Source organism: Rhinichthys klamathensis, unplaced genomic scaffold (genome assembly GCF_029890125.1).
Source record: "Rhinichthys klamathensis goyatoka isolate OS25496 unplaced genomic scaffold, OSU_Roscu_1.1 h1tg000121l_1, whole genome shotgun sequence".
Classification (NCBI taxonomy): Eukaryota; Metazoa; Chordata; class Actinopteri; order Cypriniformes; family Leuciscidae; genus Rhinichthys; species Rhinichthys klamathensis.
This window is the reverse complement of record NW_026606658.1, coordinates 2,751,319-2,766,143: the sequence shown is the minus strand read 5'-3', so window position 1 is coordinate 2,766,143 and position 14,825 is coordinate 2,751,319. Positions and strand designations below refer to the sequence as shown.

The 14,825-nt window shown below is 35.8% G+C and overlaps 3 protein-coding genes across 4 annotated transcripts in view; 2 read left to right on the top strand and 1 right to left on the bottom strand.

Moving 5' to 3' along the window:
• The window catches only part of capgb (capping protein (actin filament), gelsolin-like b), a 71,320-nt gene extending 57,595 nt beyond the window's left edge, over positions 1 to 13,725 (bottom strand). The window contains exon 1 of the mRNA XM_056255526.1: positions 13,721 to 13,725. The gene's annotated coding sequence lies outside the window, so the exon portion shown is untranslated. The remainder of the gene's footprint in view (positions 1 to 13,720) is intronic.
• shbg (sex hormone-binding globulin) lies at positions 2,942 to 8,580 on the top strand. The gene is made up of 8 exons (XM_056255525.1): positions 2,942 to 3,196; positions 4,339 to 4,430; positions 4,569 to 4,758; positions 6,759 to 6,920; positions 7,033 to 7,192; positions 7,272 to 7,408; positions 7,893 to 8,079; positions 8,295 to 8,580. Exons 1-8 carry the CDS (start codon positions 3,116 to 3,118, stop codon positions 8,450 to 8,452), a joined length of 1,167 nt encoding a protein of 388 aa, XP_056111500.1. The 5' UTR covers positions 2,942 to 3,115; the 3' UTR covers positions 8,453 to 8,580.
• Positions 10,069 to 14,825, top strand: part of neurl4 (neuralized E3 ubiquitin protein ligase 4) — a 29,001-nt gene continuing 24,244 nt past the window's right edge. For both annotated transcript variants that reach the window (XM_056255522.1, XM_056255520.1), the window contains exon 1: positions 10,069 to 10,274. In XM_056255522.1, coding sequence (XP_056111497.1) covers positions 10,110 to 10,274 — 165 coding nt within the window. In that variant the 5' untranslated portion in view covers positions 10,069 to 10,109. The remainder of the gene's footprint in view (positions 10,275 to 14,825) is intronic.

Here is a 14,825-nt window from a genome sequence, read left to right as displayed (position 1 = left end):
GTCTAATTGGGTTTAAATATCGGCCCAAATATCAATTGTTAATTGTTCTGGATCAATTGTTCTGAATCAGTAACTGGTTTAAAATGACTAAATCAAAAATTCTGATGTTTACATTCAAGATGCCTTTTTATTTAAATAAGCTAATAAGTATATGCACATAATCTGAACGCACCTTACAAAGAAGAAATTGTTATACCATTTTCTATAAAACATTCTATTTAAGTATTACTTTGAGGAACATCAAAATGAGTTTCATCCATCAGCAAACATTCAATGAAATTCAGTAGATAGTATGCTTAAAAGAGGTCACTTGTGACTGTGTGGGCTACTATTACTACTAAATATATTTAAAAAATATATATTTATCAGTCATCTGGATAGACTACTGAATATTTGCACAGAAAAAGGATAAATATTTTAAAAATGAAGTAACGCCTTTTGGGGGCATATGTACTGAAATAATCACAGATCTGTCCAGTACGTTTGGTTTTGAACAATACCTGAACTACAAAAAAATAGCCTCTTCTTGGTCCACCCAGAACAAAACCCCTTTGGAGGCTTGAATTTTCAATCAAAGTGACTTAAATCTACCAGCTACATATGTTCTGCACTTGGTCATAGTTGTAGGCATGTGACTAAATTGTCTGGTATTTTGTGACAATGTTATATTGTGCCATTGTTTTAGAGGTCCACATTATATTTGGGCAGTTTCAAAGAAGTGAAATGTTTGAAAACTTTATTTGTGTCTTGTTGACTTTGTGACCATTTAATACAGAGGTTTGCTGGCATACATTGCCGATTCAAGTCTACAATCAACAGTTAATTTCTTTGCTCCTGTTCTCTTTACTCCCTCTGTCTATGCTACAACCATACAAATAAAGTATTAACCTGATGACGTGCAAAATATCTTTGAATTCATCATCAATATGCAGTGTTGGCAGTTTTGACAACATTCAAAACAAAATACAGAAGTGCAAAAGAGAGCTCTGAATGTGTCAGTAAATTAATTTACAAAAAAAATTCAATACAGAAAAATATGCTGTCAGCCACATATATGAAATGTGAAAATATGTGAAAACATATGCAATTTTGTGACTTTTTTTCACTTAGGGTCATGAACATGCTTGCAAAGTTTCAACATGCTGATGTGTTGTGAAATGTGCATCAGAAATTCAAAAGCAACTGTACAGACCCGAGATACAAAACACTTCTTTGTTATTTGCCAGAGCTCTTCAACTCTAGTCCCGAGGAGCCCGTGTCTTGCTGAGTTTAACAACTTTTTATTTTCAAAGTTTTGAAAATAAAAGTTGTTACCTGTTAATTGTCTGTCCCTGCACTTATTGAGCATAGACTTGAAAATGATTTTTCCAACTTAAATTGTTACAAATCTTGAATACTTCAGAGCACAAACTTAGGTTTGGTATCTTTTTAAAGGGAACACTTCACAGGTTATTATAGAAGTAAAAAAAAGTTGTAAAAGTAAAGTTTGAAAAACTTTATAGAAGTTTAAGTTTATGAAAATTTAAAATATATAAAATAATGTAAATTTTTTATTTTAATTCAATCTCTAAAACACATAAAAAACATACGGAAAGAATCAGAGCGTGTGTAATAGTTTGGCACCACATCACAAATGAAGAATATATTGCTATTTATCAGTTGCTCTGTCATTTCTTTTGAAAATCAGTCTCCAAATATGAAAACTGGAGTCTAAAACCTTTCAAATGCTATATAGTTTGTCAAGATTACTTTAGGTTTAGACCAATATATTATTGTTATAAATTTATAATGGCAAGTGTAGCCTACCACGGGTGTCGGGGAGGGGTAGTCTTAAAAATAGAGGTTAAAAACATTTTTATAAATCTCAAATTCAGATATTTATTCTTTGTAATGAATGAAAAGTATTGATATTAAAAGTTAATTATTTGTACCTTTTTTTCGCAATGTGATTTTTGGGGAATTGTATAGAATCCAATTAGGGTCAATTTGACCCGGACCATACAGGCTGTAACCAGAAATCGAAAACAGTGCAAGAGGGTTAATGTATGAATGAAATACTTAAAATAGTGGAACTTTTAGTTTTCAATAATTAGTTTGACAACTGTTGATGCTATGATTGTTAGTTTTAGTCTGAAATATACGAAAAAATGTGTGCAATTTTAGCATTTTAAGAACAAGATAAAAAAACACCAACATATCACTACAGTAATACATCAAGGTTTCACAGTACTGAATGAACAAACATCAGTGGCCTGTCAAAGTTCATTTGTTATGCAATCAGACTAACTGCCAGGTCGAGGATGAGAAGAGGTAAAGTCTGCACACACAAAAAAATACACATAAATTATGTTAAAATTAATTATAAATAAAAAATATTATTATTTAATATTATTATATATATTATTTATATATTATTTGATATATTTTAATTATTTAAAATATTATATTTCACACACACATATATAGTATATTTATTTATTTATTTATTTATTTGTGATATCCACTCTTTGTGAAAAGATTTACAAATATGTTGCTCTGCTATTAAAAAAAAAAAAAAAAAAAAAAAATTCTTAGTGGTAAACTGTCAGAAAGAAATCTGCAAAAGTTTTAACTTTAACAGAAGTCACAAAATGTACAGTATTTGTACCTTATCTACCCCAAAAGGCTATATATTATCCTGATGCCCCTAAAGGTAAAATATTTGCACAGTGTACTCTACATCCATCCATTCAGTCATTCGTTTTTCATTTTGTGCCCTACTCTCACCCACTTAATTTTCTGTAGTCATTAAACACCATAACAAAAGCATATAACTGAATGCCGGTTATGATAGTACACTGGTAATATGAATCACCATGTTATCAGGATACAAAAGACCTATACACTCAAACAAACAAGCCCAAAATCAATATTTTTTCGGTTCTGTGATGTCGACATCCTTAGTCTCTGGTCTTCTGGGGAGGCTGTGTGCTAGACTGGAGTTTACTCACTTCTCAGAGAAAGAGGCAGAGAGGTAGTCTGACCGAATCCGGCTAAACCAAAGCCCTCTAGCTTATGGTCTGATTCCATTATTTCTTGTTTCTACTCATGTTGTAATCTTTGGAGTTAAAAGAGAATGAACTATCTCAAGGAAGCTGTCATACTATTGTTAGGCCTGTACCTGATTCTGCTGTGCAGGAGAGTGTCAGGTGATCAGGTGAGTATGCGATCTCTAAAAGACAGGTCTAAAAATCATATATTTGTTTAAACTAGCATTTTTCACAAGCTACAAGAGATATATAATCACCAAGGCCTTTGTTTTTTACTATGCAACTATGTTGAGAAACCGGTGCCTTTTACTATGTTACATAGGCTATGATATGCAAGTAAAAAACTGCAAAAGCAAATATTACCATGCAATTTAATCATAAATGTTGACAACACACATATGAATGAAGATTCTATGTACTGAAGCTTGCCTGCTTGCTTGATCCTCACTTACTTTACACTCATAAATATGACTTCTGGTAATATCAGATGAATTCGATTTATTTAAATAAGCTTAACTTTGAAGTATGAAATGAGTTCAATTAATGGCATAGAAAATAAACGTTCTTTGCCTTTTCTTTCAATTAAATTCTTAAATTTAGTAATATACTATGTAATGGAAATATTACATTAAAGCTACAATTATTCAAGCCAAATTCATTGGTTAGATATAAAATAGATAATATTGTAGGCCTATAATCTTTATGATTTCACTTCGGTTGAATTATTTTAGTTATTTGGATTTATATGAAACATTTGATAATTCATTAAGTTTTTATAATTATAACTATATAATTCATAGCATCTATGATTTTTAAAGGATGTATATATATATATACTGTATATATACACACACACACCCTTTATTTATATATATATATATAAGCTATTTTTTGTAATAATTATATTTTAATTATGTTAAATTAGATCATTTTGTAACAACAAAAAGAGCCATGCACTTGATAACATGCCTGGATCCTACATTGGAAAACCAATTACATAAGATAGATCATTGCAGGCAATGTATATTTTGAGCTGACTGGCTGGCATTGAAGCAACTTTAGCTGACAAAGTCATCGCACTGTTGGCGTATTCAACTCTGAATTCGCTGAACCCTGGTTCCACACTTGCTTGGAGAGCAGTATTTACACTGGCGGCTTGTCTGGGATGTCGCAGATGCTTGTGTTTACCTAGCCTTTAGCAAGAGTGAGAGAGATATGTCTAAATGTAATCTAAACATGCTTGGCTGCTGTATGATATTTGATGTATGATGTCAAAACCATTCTCTGTTTTTTGGGATGACTGAGACAGATATCCGGCAAGGGAGTTGTCAATCTCGCACACAGACAGACCAAATGGACTCCCTTAATGCAGACGAGCGCAAATCTCTCTGACATCACAAGGTGAGTTGATTTGAAAACTGTGGATTTCACTTCACTTTCTAAATCGTAATTCCTTTGTGTTTGGCTGCAGTAGTTGGTCATCGTCTATCTAATTTAAACATAAATTCATAAATTCACTGTCTTACCTCGCACATACAGCATCAGATCTTTCTTTGAGTTTCGGACCTTTGACCCAGAGGGAGCCATCTTTTATGGAGACACCAAAGAAGGACAGGACTGGTTTGTGCTTTCACTGCGTGATGGCATACCTGAAATGCAGATTGGGAAAGCAGACATCTTAGTGAGCGTAAAGGGAGGTCACAAACTCAATGATGGAGCCTGGCACTTGGTAAATACTGTTTATTTTTTAATCTCTACTGATTTCTCTGAAACCTGATAGTGTTTTAAAGCAGCAACCATTTGTATGCTACTACTGCTGGCTCTGTGAATTTTTTTAATGTTTTTGAAAGAGGTCTCTTATGTTGTTCACCAAGGGTGCATTTACTTGATCAAAAATACAGCAAAAACAGCAATATTGTGAAATATTGTTACAATTTAAAATAACTGCTTTGTATTTTAATATATTTTTAAAAATGCAATTTATTCCTGCAATGGCAAAGCTGAATTTTCAGCATTGTTACTCCAGTCCAGTCTTCAATGTCAGAAATCATTCTAATATGCTGATCAATAATAATTTTTTTATATTATCAATTAATGAAAATGAATGAATGAAAACAGTTGTGATGCTTAATATTTTTGTGGAAACGGTGATACATTTTTTAGGACTCTTTGATGAATAGAAAGTTCAAAAATATATTTATAACATCATAAATGTCTTTGATGAATTTAATGCATCCTTGTGGAATAAAAGTATTTCAAAGCCTTTCTGACTTATGACCAGTATGTGTGTACACTGTATATATACACTCACCGGCCACTTTATTAGGTACACCTGTCCAACTGCTCGTTAACACTTAATTTCTAAGCAGCCAATCACATGGCGGCAACTCAGTGCATTTAGGCATGTAGACATGGTCAAGACAATCTCCTGCAGTTCAAACCGAGCATCAGTATGGGGAAGAAAGTTGATTTGAGTGACTTTGAACGTGGCATGATTGTTGGTGCCAGAAGGGCTGGTCTGAGTATTTCAGAAACTGCTAATCTACTGGGATTTTCACGCACAACCATCTCTAGGGTTTACAGAGAATGGTCCGAAAAAGAAAAAACATCCAGTGAGCGGCAGTTCTGTGGGCGGAAATGCCTTGTTGATGCCAGAGGTCAGAGGAGAATGGCCAGACTGGTTCGAGCTGATAGAAGGGCAACAGTGACTGAAATAACCACTCGTTACAACCGAGGTATGCAGCAAAGCATTTGTGAAGCCACAACACGCACAACCTTGAGGCGGATGGGCTACAACAGCAGAAGACTCCACCGGGTACCACTCATCTCCACTACAAATAGGAAAAAGAGGCTACAATTTGCAAGAGCTCACCAAAATTGAACAGTTGAAGACTGGAAAAATGTTGCCTGGTCTGATGAGTCTCGATTTCTGTTGAGACATTCAGATGTTAGAGTCACAATTTGGCGTAAACAGAATGAGAACATGGAACCATCATGCCTTGTTACCACTGTGCAGGCTGGTGGTGGTGGTGTAATGGTGTGGGGGATGTTTTCCTGGCACACTTTAGGCCCCTTAGTGCCAATTGGGCATCATTTATATGCCACGGCCTACCTGAGCATTGTTTCTGACCATGTCCATCCCTTTATGGCCACCATGTACCCATCCTCTGATGGCTACTTCCACCATGTCACAAAGCTCTAATCATTTCAAATTGGTTTCTTGAACATGACAATGAGTTCGCTGTACTAAAATGGCCTCCACAGTCACCAGATCTCAACCCAATAGAGCATCTTTGGGATGTGGTGGAACGGGAGATTCGCATCATGGATGTGCAGCCGACAAATCTGCGGCAACTGTGTGATGCCATCATGTCAATATGGACCAAACTCCCTGAGGAATGCTTCCAGCACCTTGTTGAATCTATGCCACGAAGAATTGAGGCAGTTCTGAAGGCAAAAGGGGGTCCAACCCGTTACTAGCATGGGGTACCTAATAAAGTGGCCGGTGAGTGTATATATATATATATATATATATATATATATATATATATATATATATATATATATATATATATATAATAATTTAAAATTTAATACAAATATGTGTTTTTTTTTTAGACATCCAGAATCAACATGGCATTTTGAAACTAATTAAAGCTCTGTTTAGAACAAATATAATTTCATTAACATTCATTATGTGAACAAGTATTCTCTGATGATTTTGGACAGCTGGAATTGCGCAGTGAGGGCAAATTTGTGGTGCTAGAGGTAAACAACAAGGCAGAGCTTGTAGTCGGTCTCCATTCTAAACTGGCAGAAGAAGAACTAACAGGAAAGATACGTCTGGCTGTTGGTGGCATGCTGGTGGACAAACAAATGCTCTTCCATCCAGTAAGATTAATTGTATATTCCAATAATATTCTAATTGAAAAATGGTTAAAAAAATATGACATTGACTGACCACACATAAAACAAGCTTATATATGTCCTTTTTATTTTTCAGTTTCAACCGGAAATGGATGCGTGTATTAGAGGAGGGCATTGGCTAAATCTCAGCACCCCCTGGGATACAGACTCAACATGGGAACCCCGGCCCTGCTTCTCCGAGATCAAGAGAGGGAGCTATTTTCCAGGAACTGGAGTGGCTGTGTTTAATACTTCTGGTGAGTGAAAGTTCATGTATGTTTAAACTTACATTGCAGATAAGATGACGTTATCTTTCCATGCACATAATCACGACAGATCTTCCTGGACTTCAGACAGAAGAGGCTGGTATCACAGTCGAGATCTTTGGATCTTGGACTGGGACAGCGTTGAGTCTCCAAAGCACAGGATTTCAGTATATTTTGGAAGAGTTAGATGGGCATAAAGATCTCAAGGTAATAAACTAAAATCCATTGCAATATTAGCATTTAAACGATTAAACTGCTAAGGATTATTTCACAGAAAACTGATGTAAATTAACATCTGATCCTCTTACTATCATTTAAAAGTTTACAGGTCTATTACAAGCAACCTTTTCATTACAGTTATCAGTAACACTTTACAATAAGTTTCCATTTGTTCCCATTACTTACCTACATCAGTTAACATGAACTAACAAGGAGAAATAATAATAAAGCATTTATTCATCTTAGTTCATGTTAATTTAAACATTTACTAATACATATTAAGAGTATTTGTTAATATTAATTAATGGACCTATGCTGATATGAACTATGAACAGTTGTATTTTTATAAACTAATATTAACAAAGATTAATCAATACTGTAACACATGCTTTGCTCATTGTTAGTTCATTTCAGTTAATGCATTAACTAAAATGAACAAATGGGACCTTAAGTATTATCTGCATTGTAACAGGAGGTGCAGTTGGGCCTGAAAGAGGGATCGGAAACTGTTGACCTTCCCCGTGAACCCGCAACACTTACTTTTACCATACTGAAACATTCACTTGTGGTAAACAGCAAATCAGAGCTTGAAACGGAAAGTCTGGACTTTTTCACCATGTGGAAAAAGGGGATGCTACTGACTTTTGGGGGAATGCCAGGTAAATTTGCGAGATGGAAGTGAGCAAGAATATCCGTGCTCAAATTCTCTTCCATTTACCATCCTTGATGTTTTGTGTTGAATTCTTTATATTTAACTTGTATCTGTCAAGTTGACAACTGTGTCTTATCTGAGTATATTTAACAAATCTTGCTACTTTACATTGAAGTAGAGGATTTGTTTGAGTTGATTCTCAGAACTCTTTTTTTTTTCCAGGTGACAGTGAGGCGACAAAGAGTACACATCACCTGCGTGGGTGTCTGGAGAAAATCCTTGTCCAGGGCCAGGTCATTGATCTTGATCGGGCATTGTACAAACACACAGCGGTGTCATCTCATAGCTGTCCTACAGAAGCAATGAATGAACTCACTTAATAGAGATTCAAGGCAATCATCCTATTTAAAAATACTGAATGTTCAGGTGACCCAAAATAACCTTCAAAAATGTACTGATGGGCTGTTATGCTACTTACACTGAGCAATAAAATACATTTGAAATTAAATGGTACGTCTTTCTAATTCAGTCATTTAATGATTGAACAAAGGAGAATCCCATTGAACTGCTTACAAACACATCTAAAATGGAATGTTTATCAATGAACATCTTTCAGTGAATAAAATAAATCAAAATCAATAAATTATGCAGTTTCATTAATTTATCATTCCATGAAGCCAGTCTGACAAATCCTCTGATCAGCAAATCTATTCTTTTTCAACCTAACTCCTTTATTTTACAATGGATACATTAATATCCATTTAAATATTAAATGACACTGAGTCCGTGTCCATTTTCAAGAAACGACTGAAGACGCATCTTTTTTGGGCAACACTTGATCCATTAATGCTAACACTTTATCTTCTATTCTCTATTATCTTAAAAAATAATAACACAGGGACTGCGTTAGATTAAACTGAAGGGTCATAGCACTTGCATATTGTTATCCTATTGGTAGTTTAACTGCTTCTATTGTTCTCATTTGTAAGTCGCTTTGGATAAAAGCGTCTGCTAAATGAATAAATGTAATTCTATGTATACTAAATACACAGAATTTAATAATATTTTGACACTTTTTGTATAATTTGATAACATTACTGCTTAACATGTGTTAAAAAATAGTCTGCTCACAATATATTTTCCCTTAACTGTTTGTTGTGGAGGAATTGACACTGTTAAAATTGTTCATTTATTTATTAGGCCTATATCTCTTTGTTCATCATAGTTAAACATGCAATACTTCATATTTACATAGTGGATTTTTGATAAGTTTTTGCCTAGGACAATTCTAATAAATATATAAATAAAAGGCATTTGTAAATTAGCAAACAAATAAATGAAGGAAAGATAAAAAAGAAAAAAAAAAGAAAAGAAGAAGACATTTTTCATCTCGTATTAAAATCACTGGAAAGTAAGTCCCCCTGGAAAGTAAGTAAACCCCCATCTAATGTTTTGGGTACACGAGCTTTAATGAGGGTTTATCTGTAATCCACTGCCATCTAGAGGATTTTTTCAACAAACGTAATATAGTGCCCATAAATATGAATTGGGGTTATTTTGTAATATCAGCAATCGATTCATTAGTTTTCTGTTCAAATTATTTCCATAGGAAACAACTGGGCTTTTAACAATTCCCAAGAACAGCCATTGATAGAGTTGTTAACGTCAATATAATAGTATTATGTTATTTTATAATATAACGTCAATGTAGTTCTTCGTGTGAGTCTGTTGTTTAACTTACCACTACTTCATTTGTGATGATGTGACCTGTGACGTTTGATACTTTATTTGTCATATAACCCATTTATCCAGTTTTATCAGACCTTGCTCGATTTCTGTATTGTAATTTAAATTAAAAATAAGAATTCATTTTTGCTGGCCTATCTAAAAATTGTGTTATGTGTTTAAAACAATGTAGTATCAATGCCACTAATATGCCAAAAAATATACCCATAGCCAAGCGCGAACTGCCCACAAGCGGCACTCTACTGTCGCAAAACGACGCTGGTTGTCGTGCACCGCGCCGCCCGTGCGAAGATGGCGGCTGAGCTGCATCCGCGCAGCGGAAAACTGATCGGTTTGTCGAACTCCAACAGAACCGCTCAACGAAATCAGCCGGTACAGGAATTCAATCACGGCCTGGTCCTCAGTCGGGAGCCGCTGAGGGACCGCGATGTCTTCACTGTCCGCATCGACAAGAAGGTAAACAAGCATGTCTCACCAGAGAGAGAGAGAGAGAGAGAGAGAGAGAGAGAGAGAGAGATATTGAGAAAAGGGTGTGAGTGTGTGTCATGTCGTCTGCAGTGGGTCATTACTTAAGCATGAGGGTCTGTCAGAGCTTATTCATAGGTCATGTGTGGTGTTCAGGTGTGTGGATGTCTCAGGACGTGCGTGTGCTGCGGTTTTGCAGTGAGCTGTCAAGGTTTGGATGCTGTCCTGCCTGGCTATTCCGGGACTGTCATCGGGTTAACGAGATGAATCTGTTAATGATCACAACGGTCTGGATATACACCGCATATTTTGGGGGAAATACTACTATATTTGTAACATAGGAAGCCCATGTAAACATATACACACCGTTTGATGTGCCGTTAGCTAACTTACTGGTTTTGGCTCATTCCAGGGAATCGATTCATTTGAATTCTTTCAAATTCGCTCGCTGATTTGTTCAGTGACCCTTTCAGCAGGTTACATCTTTTGCAGTGTTATGAGTGAGTCACTGAATCACTCAGGTGATTCGTTACAAAATTGAGATGACCAAAACAAGCAGAGCATGGTGACAAAGAACAAGTAGGAACGTTGTTCCAGGCCCTGTGACAAGAGAAGGGCCCACTCATTGGTACTAGGGGAGAAGGGGGGCACACAGAATATTTGTCCCAGCCAGGCTCCATGAATTTTAGACTACCGGTAGTATTACATTTTCGTTTACAAAGTATGCATAGTCAAAACACATCTTCCCTACAAATTATAATAATTTCCCCCTCCATTTTGTGAGACAAAATCAGTGACAACAGTAATACCCTATAATAATTATGTAATAATAATGCCTTTTTTTGGTTTTCCAGTTTTGTTGTTACATGTTAGCAGCTTCTGTTTTTTTTTTTTTTTTTTTTAAAGGGGTCATATAATGCCATTTTTGTACAAGCTAGTATGATTCTTTAGGGTCTAAATTAAAAGTTTGTAATATACTTTAATTAAAAATTCTCATTAGTATTGTAAGAAAACACTTATTTTACTTGGTCAAAAACAGCTCTGTTTTCAGCACGCCGTTTCAGTGCATATGACTTTAAATGATAATGAGCTTTGCTCACCCCGCCTCTCTGTTCTGTGCGTACACCGTTTGTAACACAATAACACAATAACCATAACGCGTTGTTCAGTATAAACGTGGGATTATGAATTATATTGAGAACATCATACATAGAAAACATGCCGTAATGTACCCTGAGTGTAAACCTTGCTTAGATGCATTCATTGTGAAGCGTGCAGCTAGCGATTTGCAAAGATTAATATAAATAATAAATATTAATATAAAGTTTAATAAAACGTTACACTCACTTCAGTTGTTCTAGAGGTTTAGCAGGAACACGAATAGCTGGTACCGATCCTTTATTCAGGAGCAGCTTCTTAGTAAAACCAGCTCATACTGACCCTCGTTTATAAAGCAGTCTGGTGAGAAATGATTCGCGCAAACATGAAAGCATTGACGTTGCTCGTGGGGAATATTCCCTTCGAAAACAAACTCAGCCACTGCGTCTTCAGCGGTTCGGATTTAGGAACATTAAAATGACTGCTGTGTTCGTTATTACACACAAGAACAGAACACCACAATCGCTTAGACGCCATTCTGCTCATAGACAGTGCTCCAGCATATCAACAATGACCGCGCCGGTCCGCGCGTACTATGATTGACAGCTCGCTCACGAGTGAGGGCGGGTCTGTGTTGAAACGCTGCTGTCAATCAATAATCGTGGGAGGGGCTTCCGACCGTGTGACGTCACACGGTCGAACGGCTCGATTTGAGGCAGGGGAAAACATATAAGGAGATTAAAACAAAAACACTGGATGGATTTTTATCATTTTATGATGGTTGTGTACAGGCACTGCCAACACACATTTCAGTACAATCAACTTGTAAAAGTGCTTCTACCATTATATGACCCCTTTAAAATTCACGTTTGAGGTGTTCTTAACTAATGTTACAAAATGTGAAAGTTGCTGCCTGTACATGCAGATTGTCATAATATATTTCTTGTTAGCTTCACATCCATCTTGCTGCTTGCAGATAGTTTAAATCAGAATGTTTTATTATCATCATTCAAGTTTCATAAGGATAAAAAGTTTATTTGATGTTCCCTGTTCACAAATTCTCAGTCAGTATCGTTTCACAAGGCTGATAGACAGCTGATTCATGTAAGCATGTTTAACTTTTTTATCTATCTTACTTTTATCCCTCTTAATACATTTCAATAGATGGTTGAACAGCATTTAGTTCATGTTGGTAATTTGTAGTGTTATCAATAGATTTTTCATTAAGCTGTTTCTAACTTAAAATTAGCTTATGGATTTGACCACCACAGAAGATGGTGTTCAATATTAAAATCCTGTTACACATTGGGTCAGTATAAGATAAATAATTGATCATGTAACGGTGAACAGATGGCAAGCATTCCAGAAAGTTTTTCTGTGAGAATAAGTACAACCTAATACTCAACACATTCTCTAAGCATGTGTACACATTGTTTTTGAAATCATGATACACCAATAACTTCATTCAAAATTTAGGAAAAATGTAAGAAGAATGTCGAAACTACTCTGGGTGGCCTTTTAACCGTGTTAAGATAAATTTATACATAGATATTTCATCTTAAATGTAAAACAGTAAGAAAAGCTGCAGTATAGCTGGAGCTGTGAGGTTTCTCTGTAACAGCACAGATATGCATATGCACAGCTAGCTAATAAGAAGTCTGCAATCAAGGTCTTAATAAAAGGTGTTTATTGTGTTAGAACTGTTTTGAGAATGGCAAACTTTGGCATTGGTAGAGGACCTTGCTGTGCGTGCTGTCAGGCAAGAGCGCATCTTTAGAGAACGTCATATGTTTGCAACGAGTGACGAAAGGGTGTTAAAGGGATACTCCACCCAAAAATGAAAATTCTGTCATCATGTACTCACCCTCAAGTTGTTGCAAACCTGTATGAGTTTCTTTCTTCTGCTGAGCACAAAGGAAGATATTTTGAAGAACGATTGGAACTTTGGCACCATTGACTTCCATAGTATTTTTTTTTTCTACTATGGAAGTCAATGGTGCCAAACAACTATTTGGTTCCAATCGTTCTTCAAAATATCTTAATTTGGGTTCAGCAGAAGAAAGAAACTCATACAGGTTTGCAACAACTTGAGGGTGAGTAAATGATGACAGAATTTTCATTTTTGGGTGGAGTATCCCTTTAAGGAAAGGCATGTGGTTGCTGACCATCGCTTGTTTAGAATACTCCAAATTCATTAACATTAAAATCAGGATAACGTCGGCATGAAACAGAAGTTGCGATAGTCTCATTACCCATTGTGATGTATATCTGAGTAAAATGGCTTCTTGTTCTTGTCCATCGGATTTGGTAATTGATTGGATCATTGCATCTTTGTGGTTTGCTATTGCTGTGATCTCATGTGAGTGACAGTTTGTCCCTCCTTTGCGCTGAAAAACATCATCAGCGAAGAGATGTCATTTCAAGAGGGAGGGAAAGTTCATTTGATTAGATTACGAGGGCACATGTTGAAAAAAAGATGTGCATGGATAAATCATTTATAATAAATAGAGCTGTTGAATATAATAGTTTTTACGATGCATTGCAAGATTCGCGACACACCTAATCGTGCGTGCGCGCGCACAGAAAGACTCACATATGTTGTAATTTATTGTGATTTATAAAAACGAAAAAATCCATGCAACTCCTCCTAGTGAATGAGACTGCCAGCGACGTTCTTGTTGTTATCTGGAAATGTTTCGCATTTATAGGCTGATGCTGTATATTTTTCCATCTTTTTGAACTGTGCCTTCCTCCAGTCAGCTCCTAGACAAAGTGCTTGTTAGAAATATGGATTTAGAAGAGGATGTGTTTTAGACAGATTTGATCATTGAAATGCAGTCTGAACAATTGTATGATAGTCTGAGTCTAATTTATAAAAAAAATGGACTTTCAGTTTATATGCCTGTAAACTACAAATTAAGACTTGATAAAGGAATTGCACGGCAAAACACTATTCGTATTGTGCTATGATTATTATTCCTGTTTCCTTTGTTTTCACTCTTTCTGTTTCCTCACTTCTAGACAGAGGGGAAAATGACAATGAAGCAGATTACTGGTCACTTATGTAACCAGATTAGAGAAATGCGTTTATCACATTCAATGCCGCCTGTCCCTCTTCTCAGCCTGCCTTAACCCAGATACACACGGCCCTGCTCCACTGACAACCTACATACCATAAACATAAAGACATTTGGAATGCAATGATGAAGCAAAATCTAGAGACAACATTTCACTGAACAGTGTGAGATGGAGATTTGTTTAATGGAATGTTGCTTTATTAACTGCATCTGTGGCATGTGGATCTGGTCTGCTAGAATAGGCTTTCATGCTTGGATGTTCATTGTTGCAGCACCCCCATTCTCAGTCTGTCAGTAATGCTCTGTTTAGTTTGAGAGTCTTTATCCACCTTATTTTTCAACGAGGAATTATAGTATTTTCTGTTAA

What these genes read in the sequence shown, in the direction of transcription:
- shbg (XM_056255525.1), top strand. Translation starts at nt 3,116, where the DNA reads ATGAACTATCTCAAGGAAGCTGTCATACTATTGTTAGGCCTGTACCTG. An exon ending in ATGATGGAGCCTGGCACTTG is followed by an intron (nt 4,759 to 6,758) that starts GTAAATACTGTT and finishes GATTTTGGACAG; the next exon opens with CTGGAATTGCGCAGTGAGGG. An exon ending in GGCTGTGTTTAATACTTCTG is followed by an intron (nt 7,193 to 7,271) that starts GTGAGTGAAAGT and finishes TAATCACGACAG; the next exon opens with ATCTTCCTGGACTTCAGACA.